General features: G+C 58.6%; 1 protein-coding gene across 3 annotated transcripts in view; it reads left to right on the forward strand.

Moving 5' to 3' along the window:
* The window catches only part of SBNO2 (strawberry notch homolog 2), a 48,611-nt gene extending 32,512 nt beyond the window's left edge, over positions 1-16,099 (forward strand). For all 3 annotated transcript variants that reach the window (XM_045830976.1, XM_045830977.1, XM_045830978.1), the window contains 28 exons: positions 397-558; positions 2,162-2,245; positions 2,537-2,633; positions 3,066-3,220; positions 3,483-3,616; positions 3,693-3,783; positions 3,866-4,008; positions 6,021-6,139; positions 6,506-6,611; positions 7,039-7,192; positions 8,076-8,252; positions 8,758-8,855; positions 9,546-9,628; positions 10,027-10,218; positions 10,499-10,668; positions 11,149-11,280; positions 11,767-11,902; positions 12,032-12,144; positions 12,272-12,343; positions 12,424-12,532; positions 12,712-12,786; positions 12,872-13,015; positions 13,497-13,591; positions 13,673-13,765; positions 13,925-14,056; positions 14,296-14,372; positions 14,652-14,842; positions 14,929-16,099. In XM_045830976.1, coding sequence (XP_045686932.1) covers positions 397-558; positions 2,162-2,245; positions 2,537-2,633; positions 3,066-3,220; positions 3,483-3,616; positions 3,693-3,783; positions 3,866-4,008; positions 6,021-6,139; positions 6,506-6,611; positions 7,039-7,192; positions 8,076-8,252; positions 8,758-8,855; positions 9,546-9,628; positions 10,027-10,218; positions 10,499-10,668; positions 11,149-11,280; positions 11,767-11,902; positions 12,032-12,144; positions 12,272-12,343; positions 12,424-12,532; positions 12,712-12,786; positions 12,872-13,015; positions 13,497-13,591; positions 13,673-13,765; positions 13,925-14,056; positions 14,296-14,372; positions 14,652-14,842; positions 14,929-15,422 — 3,828 coding nt within the window. In that variant the 3' untranslated portion in view covers positions 15,423-16,099. The remainder of the gene's footprint in view (positions 1-396; positions 559-2,161; positions 2,246-2,536; positions 2,634-3,065; positions 3,221-3,482; positions 3,617-3,692; positions 3,784-3,865; positions 4,009-6,020; positions 6,140-6,505; positions 6,612-7,038; positions 7,193-8,075; positions 8,253-8,757; positions 8,856-9,545; positions 9,629-10,026; positions 10,219-10,498; positions 10,669-11,148; positions 11,281-11,766; positions 11,903-12,031; positions 12,145-12,271; positions 12,344-12,423; positions 12,533-12,711; positions 12,787-12,871; positions 13,016-13,496; positions 13,592-13,672; positions 13,766-13,924; positions 14,057-14,295; positions 14,373-14,651; positions 14,843-14,928) is intronic.
* Positions 16,100-17,294: the final 1,195 nt, after the last annotated feature.

Consider the following 17,294-nt stretch of genomic DNA (forward strand, 5'->3'; position numbering starts at 1 on the left):
GCGATAGGGGCGTGGGGGCAGCACCAATGCTCCTGGTGTTGTACCAGTTTTCTTTAAATTTAGGTTTATACACTGTGTGTAACCTCCATGAAGCAGGCCCACAAGTGTAGGGCCCCTGAGTCCTGAGACATTCTTACCTGGTGTCACCTCCACAGGAATGGGCCAGGGAAGGTGGGGAGCAGGTGTCACCTTCTGGTGTCACCTCAGTGGAGTCAGTGCACAGCTTGCGGGGTCCGGCCTCTCTTGTGAGTATTGTGTTTTCAGGGCTCATCCACGCCACGGCCAGCGTCAGAGCTTTGTTCCACTTGCATCTGGGCAGCATCCGCCCCATGGCCGGTCCCCGTGTACCTGTCACAAGGCTGCCCCAGCCTCACCCTCACCTGGCCTGTCTTCCAGGAATCCTCGTACCTCGATGACCTCTCCAACGCCTCCATCTTCTCCTCGTCTGTGGACTCCCTCTCGGACATCGCAGACACCCCTGACTTCCTGCCCGCCGACAGCCTCAGTCAGGTGCCCACCATCTGGGACGTGAGCACCGGCCCCTCCGCCCATGACAAGGTCAGTTTACCCTGAGGCCTCTGGGCTGGAAGGAGGATCAGGGCAGTTCAGACACCGATGAGGCTGTTGGTCCGGGACCCTCATGTGTCCTCTATGGCCCAGAAAATGCGAGGGTTTGTGGGGAAAGCTCCTATGTTGGGCACCTTCCTCCTCCTCCTGTGTAAGTGGTATCTCAGCCAGGCACCCCTGCCCGGTGCCTTTGGTGGCTCGGTCTCCACACCCTGCTCTGTGCTGGACCTGCTGGGGAGACGGGGGTCTCCAGGATATGAGTGAAATGTAATATCTCATGGTTCTTACCCAGGGTGGTCCTGCTCCCAGGGGACACCTGGCCATATCTAGGGATATCTGTGGTTGTCACAACTGGGGGTGCTCTTGGCGTCGAGCGCATGGGGGCCAGGAATGCTGCTCAGCCCTCCATAGTGTTCGGGATGGCCCCACAGAGAGTGACCCAGTTTCAGTTTCAGCTGTGTCAGGGGGGAGAGAGACCTTGGGCCAGCTAAGTGTAAAGTAACGTGATGAGATAGAAAGGCAGTGGGAATCCCTCTGTAGAGGTCACTTTGGGGCTGGGGGCTGGAGGAGGAGTTGTTGGCCAGGTCAGGTGGCAAGAACAGCTTGTGCAAAGAACCCTGTGACAGGAGCTAGTCTGATGTGTCCCAAGGTCAGTGGTGGGCCCTGGGCCTGGCCAGGTAGGAGCCAGGAAGTGAGGCCAGTCCAGGAGAGTCATAGGTGAGCAGGTTTCTTAAGAATGCCAGGCCCAGACTCCAGTACATGCCTAGGACCAGGCAGTAGGGGCACCCGGCATGGGCCTGGCAGGGAGACAGGGAGTGCCCTCCAGGGCAGCCCAGCGAGGTCCCTGCCTTTGGCAGCCTCGGTGGACAATCCAGGCCCATCCCAGCATCTAAGCAAAGGAACCAAATAAACATTGGCATCCCCCACACCTCCCAGGGCGCTCGGGAAGCTCCCGGTCCCTGGGAGGAGGAAGTAAGGGCAGCTGAATCCCAGCGCTCGTACTGTGCAGCACTGTGCAGCGGCCAGCCCACACGCCGGGAACCCTGACTCAGCCTTCTGGGAACCTGGCTGAGGCTATTTGTTTTTGTTAATTAAAAAAAAAAGTGGAGAGGGACTTGAGCATAGGTTTCTGACTTCCCTTTTATTTTCTTTTTAAAAAAACTTTGGCCATGTTCTTAGCCTTGGGAAATAGCTGGAGTCATAAAACCAAGTTGGTTCACGTGACTAAATCCCCTGGTGACCTTAGTCCCTCTAAGACCATAAATGGCACCTGTGGTCTGGGGTGCCCAGGACTCACAGTCATTGGTCTGGGACAGTGGGTCTGCATAGGGCTGGGGAGGATGAGGATGGCCATGTGTTACTTTCATGAAGCATGTTTTGGAATCACACAATAGGTCCTGGCCACCAGACCCCCGGAAGAAGGCCTGTCCTCAGCCTATACCTCAAGGCAAGGGTCTTTCACCAGAACCAGCTGGCAGGCAACAGGAAGGAGGCAGAGGGGCATGAGGTCCAGGCTGGTGGTCCTACCGAGGTGCTTCCTTGGCACGTCCAGCCTGCAGGCTCATGTCCACCGACCCATTCATCTCTCTTCCAGTTGTTCCTGCCCAGTGGTCCATTTACTGGCCTCGAGGACCCTGTGTCCTCCCTTCCTAGCACCCCACTTCTTGTCAGCTACCAGGTGAGCTGGGCCCCTTTCCTAGCTCTGCCTGTGCCTCCTGGGACTAAGGAGGGCCATTCACACTCAGGCACGTACTGTGCGTTAGACCCTGGGCTGGTTTAGAAGGGTCTGCCCATTTTACAGGTGGGGAAACTGAGGTCCTGGGAAGCATCATGTTGGGAATGGTAGTTGGGCTCTCTCCCCACCACCCCCATCACTGAGCTGGCTGGTGGATCAGGTCCCTGCCCTTTGGGGGAGGCTGGCCTTACTGGGCAACAGGACTGTCCCCACCATGAGGACACTGGTCTTCAGTCTCAGAGTCAGCCAGAGGAGGAGGAGGAGGCAGAGGAGGAGGAGGCAGAGGAGCTGGGCCACACGGAGATCTACGCGGACTACGTGCCATCCAAGTGTGAGTGCATGGCCTCCCCTGGCTCCCAGCATTTGGGAGGAGACCCTTGGAGGACACCCCCAGCAGGTGACCACAGTTGTGGACATCCCTACTGGGCCTCAGGACTCCTGCAGGTGGGCACCCAATTCTGGGGTCCCTGAAGCAGCAAAGGGAGGCCTGGTAGGGGTGGAGGGAGGTGCAGTTCTGTAATTCTGGTAGTAATCCAGAACTTGCCCAAAACCGAGGTGGAGGTGGCTCAGAGGGTATGATGAAAAGTAAGCCAGCCTCCTCCAGGCCCAGCCTCCTCCCTGACCAGGGAGGGTTTTATGGGTCTGCCCCACTCTGTGCAAAGTACTGATGGGCCCCCTCCCCCCACCCTGCTCTGCTGGGCTCCATCCTGGTCGCACCCCATCCTGGTTCCATCCAGCTGAGACCTTGATTCTGCCCCTCCAGCCAAGGTCGGGAAGCAGCATCCAGACCGTGTGGTGGAGACTAGCACACTGTCCAGCGTCCCTCCACCAGACATCACCTACACCCTTACCCTGCCTGCCTCAGACAGCGGGGTTCTGTCTGCCTTGCAGCTGGAGGCCATCACCTATGCCTGCCAGGTAAACCTGGAGTCACCCACCTGACCCTGTCCTCTGTTGAGGGTGTCTCAATGCCCTACTTGACTCTGTACCTCATGGGGGATGTTCAGTGTGCAGTGCCCACCCTACCTTTCCCACGTGGAGGTGCTTTGGTGCCCACCTGACCACACACTGCATGGGGGCTGTCTCAGTGCACCTACCACCTCTGTACCCATGAGAGGTTTCCGGTGCCCACCTGACCCCATCCCATGTGGGGGTCCTGATCACTGCCCCACACCCGCAGCAACATGAGATCCTGCTTCCCAGCGGGCAGCGGGCAGGCTTCCTCATTGGCGACGGTGCAGGTGTGGGCAAAGGGCGCACGGTGGCTGGCATCATCCTTGAGAACTACCTGCGGGGCCGCAAGAAGTCCCTGTGGTGCGTGTTCCCCTGGCACGTGGGTTGGGTGGGGTTGGTGGAGGATAGCTGACACCCATCAGCCCTCGCCCCTTAGGTTCAGTGTCTCCAACGATCTCAAGTATGATGCAGAGCGTGACCTGCGTGACATCGATGCCCCTGACATCTCGGTGCATGCGCTGAGCAAGGTGGGTGGGTAGCCCCCTCCCTGTCCTCCAATGAAGGGTCCTGGTGACCTGCAAGCATGCCCATGCCCACTCCTCTCCCCAGATCAAGTATGGTGACAACACTACCTCAGAGGGCGTCCTATTCGCCACCTACTCCGCCCTCATCGGGGAGAGCCAGGCTGGTGGGCAGCATCGCACGCGCATCCGGCAGATCCTTGAATGGTGCGGGGAGGCCTTTGATGGTGTGGTATCCTGGCCAGTGGGAGGGGTGGGAAGGGAGGAAGAGGCAGGTAGGCACAAAGGAGAGGTGGGTGGAGGGGACAGGAGCAGCAGAGCACCAAGGGTGGGAGGAGGAGGGAACTGGAGCAGTCAGAGAAGGGGGAGGAGTCGGCACCTAAGGTAGATCAGGGCTGGAGGAGGCAGCTAAGAGGAGGGAGGAGTGGCTGAATGGGTGGGGTTCAGGGGCGGGGTCAGAGGAGGAGCTTGAGAGGCTCCCGGATCCAAGGAGGCTGGGAACATCGGATCCAAGGAGGCTGGGAACATCGTCATCCTGGTGTGGGAGGACTTCCTGTCAGAGGTCACAGGACTTGGGTGGCTCACCCTCAGGGGAAGCTCCCTCTCGGTGACCGCTACTCTCCACCCCTTGCAGTCTGGCCAGGCCTCCTGTCTCCAGCTGGCAGGACTGTGACCACAGACTCTGGGTGGTGTTTGGTGGTGGGAAGATGCCACCTGGGCAGAGGCAGGGGGTGCAGAGCCCTTCCTCCTCCTCCTGTCTCCACCCCAAGGTTTTGGGGTTTCTCTATCTTTTCCTCCTTCTCTCTCAAAACTTGGATACTTGGATAACTTTGTCTTCTACTACTAGACCAGAAAAGCAAAGAATAGAAAAGTGGCAGCAACAGCACAGTTTAACACGTGTTTGTTTACTTTTGCAAATCCCAGCACCGTAGGCTCACCCCTCAAGTGAGGCACTGGGTGGGAGGCCCTCAGCTCCTGGGGATTTGTGCAGCAGCCCCCCCAATCCCAGGATCTGCTCCGGACATGGGTGTCTCTCTCCACACGCCCGCTGTGCAGCCCTGGATTGGCTGGGTGCTGGAGGTGTCCTGCAGGAGCTCACCCTCCTGTGCACCCCCTCCCCAGGGTGTGCCCCATGTGCCATCTCACATTAATGTTCTCCCCACCTGAGCCAGGGTAGGTGTGCTTGTCACTGTGTACCATGCTGCTCTGTTCTGTTTTCACTCAGCCATTTCCCCGTCACAGGGGCATGCCTGGGGTTTCCAGTCCCTATGTGATACATAGTCCAGTGTGAGCCCACCACCCCTTCTCACTGTGTCCTCGGGGCTGTTGCAGAAGTGGGGTGGCCAGCTCTGGAGCTCCTAGTCGCAGTCAGAGATAAGAAGAGGTACATGGGCCCAGTGTGCCCAAAGAAGAAACAAGGTTATTGGTGTGTCCTGGGCATGCACAGGACACCTCGCGCAGCCAGGGGAAGGATAGTATGAAAGAATACAACATTGACATCTGACCCCAAGGGGTAAATGCTCAGCCCCCAACTCACCTTTTCATTTGAATTCTGCAAATCCTCTGTCCACCCTTTACGTGCATTTCACATGTACATGCGCACATCCATGAAGACACATGCTTTGTTTTTAAAATAGGCCCATGATAAGCATGCTTGCCTGTAACTTTTTTTCAAATTATAAGAGAAAGTTCATTTAGAAGGTTACAGAGGTAGTAGAAGCGAGCCAGGGGGCTGCGTTGCCTCAGGAAACAAACTGTTGCCTACAGAAGTAAAACAAGGGCCCTTGGAACTTGACAGAGGGAAAGGCCAAGGTAACGCACCTGGAGGGAAGAAGAAAGGGGCTTGAAAGGCAAGGGCGGGTGTGCTCCCCAGAGGGAGATGCATGCCTGTAACTTTTTCCCCTTAAAATGAGAACTTTCTACATCTTACTTTCATTTCTTCAATATCTTTTTTTAATGGGATGAGTGTAGATTTGTATAAAGTCCTAGGGAGAGACCCCAACTCCCCGTGGGAAGTCACAGCCCACCTCTCTTACTCAGAGGCTCCCTTCTCTTCATGTTCCTGTCGCATGTCTGTATCAGTGTCATCTGTAAGGTCTTCACAAGGCCGTCCCACACCCCAAGACCCCCACCCACCATCAGACCCCCCCCCCGACCCCCGCACATTGCTGAGCTCACCAACCAGGAAAGGGTAGGCTGGGATGATCATCTTCCAGAACAGTCCTTAACCCATGCCTGCCAACGATCGTGTTTGATGAGTGTCACAAAGCTAAGAATGCCAGCTCCACCAAGATGGGCAAGGCCGTGCTGGACCTGCAGAACAAGCTGCCTCTGGCCAGAGTGGTGTACGCCAGTGCCACAGGTGAGGGGGGAGCTGCCAGGGGCAGGTAAGAAGCCTGATCACACATGCAATCATTGATTAGCAATCACTGATTGCAGCCATGGGGGTGGGGGAGCAATATCACAAGTGCCATGTATTCAGTGACCTCACAGCCTGGCCCAAAGGTGGAGCTCGCTCTCCCCAGGCCAGCAATAACTTTCACACTTTGTGCATGCCAGCCCCTATTAGGGGCCAACTAGCTCCAGCTCCCTGGCTGTGGGTGCTTTTCTAGGACCTTTAGGTCCCCATACCTGGCCCTTGGGTCATTTCTTGTGCTGTCTCTGTGATCCTCCCCCAACCTTGCTGGGTAGGAAGAGCTGATGCTAACTCCCACCCCTTCCCCTCCAGGTGCCTCTGAGCCCCGAAACATGATCTACATGAGCCGCCTGGGCATCTGGGGTGAGGGTACACCCTTTCGGACCTTTGAGGAGTTTCTGCATGCCATTGAGAAAAGGTGAATGCCCCTCGACAGGGGTGGTTGGGGAGCCACAAGGGCCCTGCTCGTCATATGCAGAGGCCCGGTGTCAGTGTGCTCAGTCCTCACCCTGGCCCACACTCCTTCAGCAACCAGATGGATCTTAAAACACAAATCCTACCCTTTCTCTGTCCAGTACTTCCTATTGTTCTAGGGAAAAGAGCCCCTTCCTGCTCTTCCTGCATCCCCCACAGCCCCTCCTCAGCCCAGGAAAATCAGGCAGATGGGAGCAAAGGGTCTTTGCACCTGCTGTCTGCATTCCTTCTGTCACTTGGCCCTTCCTTGCTCTTCAGGGCTCAGCTCTGGGTGTCAGCCCCTCCATGGAGTGGCTCCATCACTCAGTGGGACTCAGCATGTGGTCAGCCAGGGCCCTGCCAGTGCTCAGGCATCCTGTCTCCATCCACAGGGGTGTGGGCGCCATGGAGATCGTGGCCATGGACATGAAGGTCAGTGGCATGTACATTGCACGCCAGCTCAGCTTTAGTGGTGTCACCTTCCGAATTGAGGAAATCCCACTGGACCCAACCTTCGAGCGTGTCTACAACCAAGCAGCCCTGCTGGTGAGCAGGGTGGCCGGGGGTATCTGACTGTGTATTTCCTCTTGAAATTACGCCCATCACCTTCAGCATCTGTCTTCAAAGACACTACATGGATTTGTCAGGTTACAGAAAGGAGGCAGCAGCCAGCGCACCTGCGGGGCTCTTTGGCTGGAGCCCAGAGACTCGTTTCTGTTCAAGGCAGGGATTCTTAAGTGACTGTAGTGATGTGGTCCCCACCGTCCTCCCCATGATATCATGAGCACTTTGCCCCTCAGCTGTTTTCAGCGTCCACGTCTCTGTTTGCTGTGGCCTGGCCCTAATCTTCACTGTCTCCTTTGTGTGTGATGGGTTCCTGTGTCCTCACTGTCGGATCACACCCACATGAGACAAACCCTGAGCATCGGCTCTGCTCGTGCTGTATCCTTGCCTTAGACCGAGACAGGGTCTTCTCCTTGGCACGGCTGCCATCGGGACCAGGTCATTCTATGGCGGGGTCCACCCTGGGCACTGCCGGCTGCTGAGCAACATCACTGGCTCCTACCCACTCAATGCCAGGAGCATCCCCCAGCCCCCAGTTGTGACAGCCACAGATGTCCTAGACCTGGCTCGGTGTCTGTCCCCAGGGAACAGGATCACCCTGGGCAAGTCTTTCATCTAAAGTGTCAAGAATCAAGTGACTGCTGGTCGGAGTCACTGCAGATGCCTCTTCCCTTGACTGAAATCATGGCCCATATGTGGCATCACATGTTTTGTTTTTTTACTGTTTCTGACTGCTCAGGTATTGGCAGAGCCTCTATGTTGCTCTATGTATGACCCCCCACCCCCAATCCCACATTCCAGCAGGGTGGGGCTGGGGGACAGCTGGGCAGTAGCGAGTTCGGCCTCATGTGGCATGTCGTTGCAGTGGGCCGAGGCCCTGGGCGTGTTCCAGCAGGCGGCCGACTGGATTGGCCTGGAGTCCCGCAAGTCCCTGTGGGGTCAGTTCTGGTCAGCCCACCAGCGCTTTTTCAAGTACTTGTGCATCGCTGCCAAGGTGCGCCGGCTCGTGGAGCTGGCCCAGGAGGAGCTGGCCAAGGACAAGGTGAGCTGGTGGCAGTGGTGGCTGGGCCTCTCCCCTACGTTCGTGTGCGGGGGGAGCAAGTGGGTGGATTCGGTACCAGTGTTGTCACAATCACAAATAAGCCCAAGTGTAACTGGGCTAAGTCCAAGAGGACAAGGGTGGGGACAGTGAACTGAGGTCCAGAAGGTTCTGGTCCTGCCTGACCCCAGCTCCCTGCAGCAGGCGGCTGGTGTGTCCTTGCCCTGGGCTCTCCACGTCCAGGGCTGCCAGGTCCCCAGAAGGAACCGACAGTAGTGAGGGGGTCTGGAGAGCTGAGGCCGGATGGCAGCTGCCGTGCAGAGTTCCCCGGTGGGTCTGGTTGTGTGGGGGCCTGGCAGCCAGCCGGGACCCAAGGGGGGAAGGAGGGAGACACTGAGGCAAACTGGGTTTCTGGCTTCAGAGGCTTTACTGTGGGTCCCTCTAGAGCCATGCTCTAGAGCAGTTGAGGGGGTTCCAAGCGGGCTCACTCCCACCTCACCCCCCACAGTGCGTGGTAATTGGGCTGCAGTCCACAGGCGAGGCACGGACTCGGGAGGTGCTGGATGAGAAGGATGGGCAGCTTGACTGCTTCGTCTCAGCTGCTGAGTGAGTGATGCACTTGGGGACAGGCCGGGTGGCCACTCCAGAGACCCTCTCACGCTGTGGCTTGCTGAGCCTCCCCAGCAGTAACCTGTTTCTGGGCCCTGCCCCAGGACTTCACCCATGGGAGGCTGGCATACATTTGTGATCCTCATCCTCAGGGACCTCAGACCCAGCTTAGTTTTAAAGCTGCAAAGGTTAACTGTCGGAGCTCAGGGGTCAGAGCATCATTGGAGTGTCCCAAGACTCCAGGATGAGGCTTCCAGGAACCCGTCTCACATAGGGATGGCACTGTTTTAAGAAAGACTTCTCAAAATTTAGGGACTGACCCTCAGGGTCCCCAAAGCCCCAAGCCTCTCTTCCCAGCACATCATGAACGAGGGTCCAGCATGGCAGCCCCTCCTCTGGCTCCGTCCCCACAGCCCAGCATTGCCTTCCTTCTCCAGGAAGCCCCCAGGTCCACGCACCCACCCTACCTGCCCTCATCTTGGGAGTCACCAAATGTGTCCACTCCCTTGTCTCTCAGAGTTGGTCAGCTGCACCCAGCACCCCAGGCCACACCCAGTGCCTCACAACAAAACCCCCTTCTTGAGATTGTCCTTCAGACCTTATTGCACACTGCTTGGCGCCCCCTCCAGGTCTCCTGGTGGACAGCATGCTCATCCTCATAGTAAGGATAACCTCTGCTTCTCTCAGGGGCGTCTTTCTGTCACTAATTCAGAAGCACTTTCCTTCCACCAAAAGAAAGCGAGACAGAGCAGCAGGCAGTAAAAGAAAACGTAAGTGCCCATCGTGCCTGCAGCCTTGGCTTGTGGCCCTCCTGGGGCTCCCTCCTGACCTGTCTCCTGCTACCTCTCTCGGTCCCTCCTATCTGAACACCATCCCAGGTCAGCCAGTCACTCCCGCTGCTCCCTCTGCTTCAGGGGGTGCCCCTTTCCCACTGTCCACCTGCAAAGGAGGGCTAGGGAGGAGTGGAACCACATACCACCTGCAGGGAGACATCCAGGGGTCAACAGGCACAGGGTGCCCTGACTGCAGTTTCCCAAGAGAGCTGGTGGGGGCAGTCTCCAGCCGCAATGCCCGCTTGTGAGTTGCCATGAACTGGCCCCTGAGTCAGACCCACACAGGGCAAAGGAGCAGGGCTGGGCCAAGATGACCCCTGGCTCCTCCCCTTCAGGGCGGCCTAGGGGCCGAGGGGCCAAGGCATCCAGGCCAGTGTACGATATGGCAGGCGTGATCCGAATCAGTGATGACAGCAGCACCGAGTCAGATGCCGGCCTGGACAGTGACTTCCACTCTTCACCTGAGTCCCTGGTGGACGATGATGTGGTTATTGTGGATGCTGTGGGGCTCCCTGCTGACAACCGTGGTGAGCCCCGTGACCCAGGGTTTCCCCTCTTCACAGCTGGGGAACAGGCTCAGAGAGGGGAGGTCAGTGCCCCATGGCTGGTCCGCAGCAGAGCTGGGTACACAAAGGCAGTCTGGGGTTAAGGAGAATGTCCGGGCCCCTATATTTCCCCTGCACCTGGCTGTCCCTGAGGCTAGAGGGAACCCCTCACCCTCAAGGACCCAAGGCTGAGTTCTACTGTGGGTAGGGTTTTGGTCAGGTCACCTGGCTGGTCACCCCCCTGACCCTGCGGCCCCCACAGGCCTCCTGTGCCCCCCACAGCGAGACCCCCATGGACCTGGTATCCTGGAGCGGGTGGAACGGCTGAAGCAGGACCTGCTGGCCAAGGTGCAGGTGCTGGGCCGGGAGCTGCCAGTCAACACCCTGGATGAGCTTATCGACCAGCTGGGGGGCCCTGAACATGTGGCAGAGGTGAGCTCCAGAAGGGCTCCCATTAGGACTCAGACTCTGGTGCCCCCTGGTGGCCAATCCAAGTTCTGGCCAGCACTATGAGGTTGGGGAGCCAACTGCAGGGTCCAGCATCCAGTTGCGGGGGGGTATGCCTACCTCCCACATCACCCCACATGCCCCTGGGCCTGTGGGTTCTGGATGTAGTCTCAGGCCCTAGGCTGGACCCCCAAACCCCCGATTTTCTCTGCCTGTTCTCTCTGCCCACCCACACTATACTCTTTCTTATATGGGATGTCCCTCTGGTGCTACCTCAGATCCTTTGTAGCCTCATGTGCCTGGTCCCAGGGCAGAGGTCATGTTCTGGCCCAGGGCCCACAGCCCTTCTCTTCACCCAGGGCAGAGGCTGGGTGGGGGGAGACACGGAAACTAAGGCACACGGGGACCAGCCCCTGTGCAGCCACACAGGCTGACAGCCTGTCCCTTGCTCCTGCCCTGCCACAGATGACTGGTAGGAAGGGTCGCGTGGTGTCCAGGTCTGACGGGACTGTGGCCTTCGAGTCTCGGGCAGAGCAGGGCCTCTCCATCGACCACGTGAACCTCAGGGAGAAGGAGCGCTTCATGAGAGGGGAAAAGGTAGGGGACATGGAGGCGGGGCACCCCTGTGTGCCAGTATACATGGGTGGGGAGGAAAAGCTTATGAGGGCCTGCTAGACGGGAGATGCAGGGGTCCTGAGTCTTGAGGAGCTGGCCCCGGACCACTGATCACTCCAGCCCCATTGTGGCTGTGTGCACGTGAGTGTGCTTTGCTTGGGCGTATGTGCCCAAGGTGGGGGACACAGGCCTCCCTGGCTGCCTTACCTTTACTCCCTGGTGAAACCCACCCAAATAAACAGCAGGAAAGCAGGCAGTTGTGGGGCTGCCACCCCCTGCAGGGGTGACCTTGGGGATGGTTCACACTTCACTCAAAGCCCACATGGCCCCCACCCCATAGAGTATGCTTCAACTTGCTGTGTGGGTCACCTTAAACACATCAGGGTGACCCAGGGCATATGAGGTATGTGGGCAAGGAAGAGCAGGCACCACCTGCCCCACCAACCTGAACTATCCACGTCCCCCTAGCTTGTGGCCATCATCTCAGAGGCTTCCAGCTCTGGAGTCTCTCTCCAAGCTGATCGTCGGGTCCAGAACCAGCGGCGCCGGGTCCACATGACACTTGAGCTGCCCTGGAGTGCTGACCGTGCCATCCAGCAATTTGGTGAGCCCTGCTGCTCCCTAGGACACCCTACCCCAGGATACCCAGGCCTTGCCCCTGTCCTGCCTCAGGTATGCCCTCGCCTTGGCCCCACCCCATCAGGGTGGCCCCTGAGAGCCCTCGTGTCTCTAGGTCGGACCCATCGGTCCAATCAAGTCTCTGCGCCAGAATATATCTTCCTCATCTCAGAGTTGGCCGGAGAGCGCAGGTTTGCCTCCATTGTTGCCAAGCGACTAGAGAGCCTGGTAAGTGGTCGGGCTGGGCCCAAGTGAGGTGGGCCAGGGTTGGTCGTGGGGGCTGTTGGGGGGCCACCTGAGGAGGGGAGTGGAGAAGAGTATGAGCAGTGTGTGAAGGCTCCCCCATCTCCAACAGGGGGCTCTGACACATGGGGACCGTAGAGCCACTGAGTCCCGAGACCTGAGCAAGTACAACTTTGAGAACAAGGTACCAGAGAGGTTGGGGGTTCTGGAGAGGAGGGGTCCCAGGTGCCTGAGCCCAGCTTCTAACCTGGCCCTTCTGCTCAGTATGGCGCCCGGGCCCTCAGCTGCGTCCTCACCACCATCCTGAGCCAGACAGAGAACAAGGTGCCCCTGCCCCAGGGCTACCCAGGAGGGGACGCCGCTTTCTTCCGGGGTGAGCTGGGGGTGTGGCACATGGGGGTCTCCCTGGGGGACCAGTTTGGAGCACTGGGATTGGTAGACTGGATTTGTGTCTAAAGAGCCCTCCAACACCCACCAAAGGGACTATGGTGGCAGAGGGACCAGGGGCGGGCTAGGGCAAGGGGCACATGCAAAAGCCCTCTCCTCCTGCAGACATGAAGCAGGGCCTGCTATCGGTTGGCATCGGTGGGCGGGAGTCCAGGTCCGGCTGCCTGGATGTGGAGAAGGGTGAGTCCCCCTTACCCTCCAGGTGGGCTGGGTGAGGAATAGGCAGGTGGGGCGGATGCAGGCTGAGGCCTTCCTGCCCACACAGACTGCTCCATCACCAAGTTCCTCAACCGGATCCTGGGGCTGGAGGTGCACAAGCAAAACGCGCTGTTCCAGTACTTCTCTGACACCTTTGACCACCTCATTGAGGTGGATAAGAAAGAGGGCAAATACGACATGGGCATCCTGGGTGAGTGCCCCCAGGGGAGAAGGAGGGGCCTAAAGGAACTGACCGCCAGCACCCCAAATACCAGGCCCTCCTCACCAAGTACACCAAGGGTCGAGGGATCTCTTCCCAATAAAGCTTTATTCATAACTCTGCAGAGGGTGTAGACCCCTACCTAACTCCCCAGGACAGCCATGCAGAGAGCAACCCCAAGAGGCAGGCTGTCTGTCTGGTCACACCTGGTGTGAGTGACCTGCACATTGTGGTTGGGACCCCAGGCCACCAGACTAGAGGGGCTGCTTGCACTCCACGATGTGGGCAAGGTCAGGACGAGGCTGATCCTGCTAGGGGAACCTTCCCCTCTACGGCCACCTGAAAACTTGGGATTGACACCCCCCTCCCGAAGCTCAGAAACTGAAGCCAGCTAAGCAACACTGGGCCTCACTTGAGTGAGGAGACATGTGGCCCCCAGGTGGGACCCTGCTCACCCTGGTGTCCTCTCCAGACCTGGCTCCGGGCATCGAGGAGATCTACGAAGAGAGCCAGCAGGTGTTCCTGGCCCCCGGACACCCGCAGGATGGGCAGGTGGTCTTGTACAAGGTGAGAGGGCAGTGGCCTGCCCTGACCCCTGCCCCAAGCACCTCCCCCCGCCCCACCCCTAATGTCTGAATACTGTGGCAGATCACCGTGGACCGTGGCCTGAAGTGGGAGGAGGCATATACCAGGTCACTGGAGCTGACAGGCCCCCATGATGGCTTCTACCTCTCCTACAAGGTAGGCAGTCCTGGGGGCCGGCTTGGGGAAGGGTAGACAGTGCTGGAAGGGTAGAGGTCCAGCTTCCAGCTTCATGTCCTCCCCAGCACAACTGCATTGGGGACCCCTATCTGGGACATGCGGCTGCCTGTCCCAACCTCACAAGACCCTCCTGCCTAGGCTCGTGGCAACAAGCCCAGCTGCCTCTTGGCCGAGCAGAACCACAACAAGCTCTTCACCGTGTACAAGCCCAATATTGGCCGGCAGAGCCAACTGGAGACCTTTGACAGCCTGTGCCGGAAGTTCCACCGGGTAGGGGCAGGGGCAGGGGAGGAGATGGGCAGAGGCCCCAGGGTGCCCACGTCCCCGGGTTTATGTATCTGTTACTCTGGTTGCCCCGCTGTGACCCCTCCCTGATAGGGCTTCCAGCTGGCCACCAAGAGGGGGCCGCCAGGTGTGAGGTGAGTCGGCCAGGGGCACACTGAGCCTCAGAGTACTAGAAGTGTGGATGGGCCTTTCATTCAGGGTCTAGCATGACTATGTGTCCCTAGGTGACGGCAGAGGAGGCCAGGGAGCCCTGGGAGAGTAACTACACCTTGTCGCTGAAGCACTGCAGCCATACCTCGTGGTGAGGATGGGTTGGACTGGGTTGGGGGGCACACTGCATTGGACGGTACTGTCCCATTTTCTCTGGGCAGGTCTACTAGTTATGGTCTGCACATGCTACACAGGGCAAGGGGCACTTTGGGCATCTGGGGCATCCCAGGACCCCCAGGAGGTGGCACTTAAAGAGATAAGCGGTGCTAGAATGGGGAAGGAACATATGGGGCTTGGGGAGGAGCTGCAGGGTCGTTGGGGGTAGGTGCATGGGGCACTGTGTGTCTGAGCCTCCCTGCCTGCCACTCAGGAACCGGCAATGCCGGCTGGTGCAGGAGGGCAAGGACTGTGTGCAGGGCCTGAGGCTACGGCACCACTACATGCTGTGCGGGGCACTATTGCGAGTGTGGGGCCGCATCGCCGCCGTCATGGCTGATGTTACCAGCAGCAGCTACCTGCAGATTGTTCGCCTTAAGACCAAGGACAAGAAGAAGCAAGTTGGTGAGTGTGCCAGCAGGAAGGGGGCGTGGGGGTGGATGGATGCTGTACCAGAGGCCTTGACCCACCGTCCTCCATGTGCCCTGTAGGCATCAAGATCCCTGAGAGCTGCATGCCCCGAGTGCTACAGGAGCTGCAACTCATGGATGCAGATGTGAAGCGCAAGAATGTGCAGGGCCAGGGCTATCCACTGCCACCGCCGCCGCCAGCCCTGTGCCCACTCTCGCTGCCCTGCGGCCCTGGTGAGGTCCTGGACCTCACATACAGCCCACCAGCCCAGGTCTTCCCACCGCCCTCACCCTTTGCCTTTCCACTTCCCCCAGACCCTACTCCCACCCCCAGCGGACTGTTGCTGGGCTCCCCCAATGCCCCAGCTGACCCTGCAGCTCTCATGCACCAGGGCTGCAACATCAACTTCAAAGAGGTGCTAGAGGACATGATGCGTTCTTTCAATGCTGTGCCACCTCCAGAGCCCACTGGGGCGCTGGGCGGCGGTGCAGGGATTATGGGTGTACCAGGGGGTGGTGGGGGCCCTGAGCGGCAGAGCGTCATCCAGTTCAGCCCCCCCTTCCCCAACTCCTAGGCCTGGGCTCCAGCACACAGCCAGGTGTTCTCCCTGGACAAAACTTATTTATCTGTAATATGCCACAGGCATGGTTTTGTACCAAAGTGGGTGGTGAACAGGGCAGGTCCCCCTGCCAACTACTGAGAGGAAGGGGGGCTAGCCCGCCCCTCATCCAGCCAACCAAGGCCTCCACTGCAGTGCCTTCCCTGGCCGGTGCCTGGGCAGACCCCTCAACATGCTGCCGCCCTGCCCAGTGGAGCAGCGAGTGTGCACGTCCCACTCGGACTCAGGTGGGGCCTGGGGGCGGAGGGTGCCCCTCGCCTCTTCACTCCTGCCCTCCAGGCCTGGGTGGGACTCCCGTCCCCAGCCCACCCCATCAGGCCTGGAAAGACCAGAACCCCTGAAATACACAAAACTGGGTGGCCCCAAGAGCTGGAAACTCAGGAAACCCCCAGTTCGGTTCTCAGGGCCTTTGTCTCTGGGAGGCTGTGTGGGGCAGACCCCCCATTAATATATGCAATCCCCCTACCTGCTCTCTGCTCCCTAAATTATTGCCCAAGTGCCTCTTCCAGGCCCCAGAATCTGACTGTGGAACTGGAGGGGTGGTGGGTGGTCCCTGGTTTCTACGTGTATTTATAATTCAAGTGTATATATGTAAAAAGATCTTTTTTAAATATATGTGTCTTTTCACTACTTCCCAGGCTGTCTGCTCTTCTGGACTGCAGGGGAAGTGAGGAGGGTGGGGGTGCCACTACATGTCCTCTCCACAAGGGGCATGTAGATGCCTGGCCTGTGGGGAGTGTAGGCGAGTGAAAGCTGCCAATTCTTTGCTCATTGCTTTCGGTCACAAGGACTCGACCCACTCACTGGCCCTGTGGATGACAAGCCAGGATGGGAGAGATAGGTCCACTGGGTAGGACCATTGTCTACTGCATGGTCCCAGTACCAGCATAGCAGGTCAGCTGCCTCTGAACCGGCTGAGCCAGGCTCCTGGTATCTGGGGACCAGACACTGTGTGCTGTCTGCCTTCTGCCCCCTAGAGACAAAGCCCAGCTGAGACCCTTGTGGTGAGACCAATTCCTCATTTGTGTCATACCCCCCTCTCCACAGTGTGTAGGGCTTTGGCCTGAGTTTCCTCCCAAGGCTTCCTTGTGGGGTATTGGGGTACTGGTTCTATAGGTGGCTGCTCAGGGACAAGAAGGCCCAAGAGCTGGGTCTGGTATGGGAGGCAGAAGTGGAACTCCAAGTCCCCCCTGGGAGCCATGGGAAGCACACCAGAAGCCGGGGGCTATCTTCAGTCAGAAAGCTGAGTAGTAGGCAGGAGCTACCTCCCTCTGCAGATCCCCACTCCTTGCCTGCTGGCTATCCCTGGGGAACTAGATGGGGGTGGGGTGGGGGGCAGGGACATAGCTACTCTCCAGCTCTGTCACTCCTTACCTGCTGACCTTCAGCTATTCCCCACTCTTCTGGGGAGGACTGTGAACAACTTTTCCTGTTTACAAGTGAGGATCATGAGGAGGCTTGGGTGCCCTGGCTCAGCGTCCACACAATGAAGCCAGTCTGTTGAACAGGCCCTGCCCAGCATGGCTGTGTGCCAGGAGCAGCTTGGCAGCTGCTCAGCCCAATGCCTGGCTCCCCTAATGCTCCCACCTCTTCCCACTGGGGAAGACCACCACCCTGGGCAGGCCCCAAAGAGCTGCCTCTGGTCAGGTTAAGGCCCTGGGCTAGGAGTAGTACAGTTAGGAGAAATTAGCACCTGGAGGATCAGCCCTTGCCAGTGCTCAAGGGGTGGGGCTGCCAAGATTAGAAGCAGAGTGGGTGCAGCCCTCAGAGCCCTAAGAGAACTCTATCCCATGGTTACCCGCCAGGGAAGCAGAAGTACCCAGCAGG

Source organism: Phyllostomus hastatus, unplaced genomic scaffold (assembly GCF_019186645.2).
Source record: "Phyllostomus hastatus isolate PE091 unplaced genomic scaffold, TTU_PhHast_1.1 phas_contig_159, whole genome shotgun sequence".
In the NCBI taxonomy this organism is placed as follows: domain Eukaryota; kingdom Metazoa; phylum Chordata; class Mammalia; order Chiroptera; family Phyllostomidae; genus Phyllostomus; species Phyllostomus hastatus.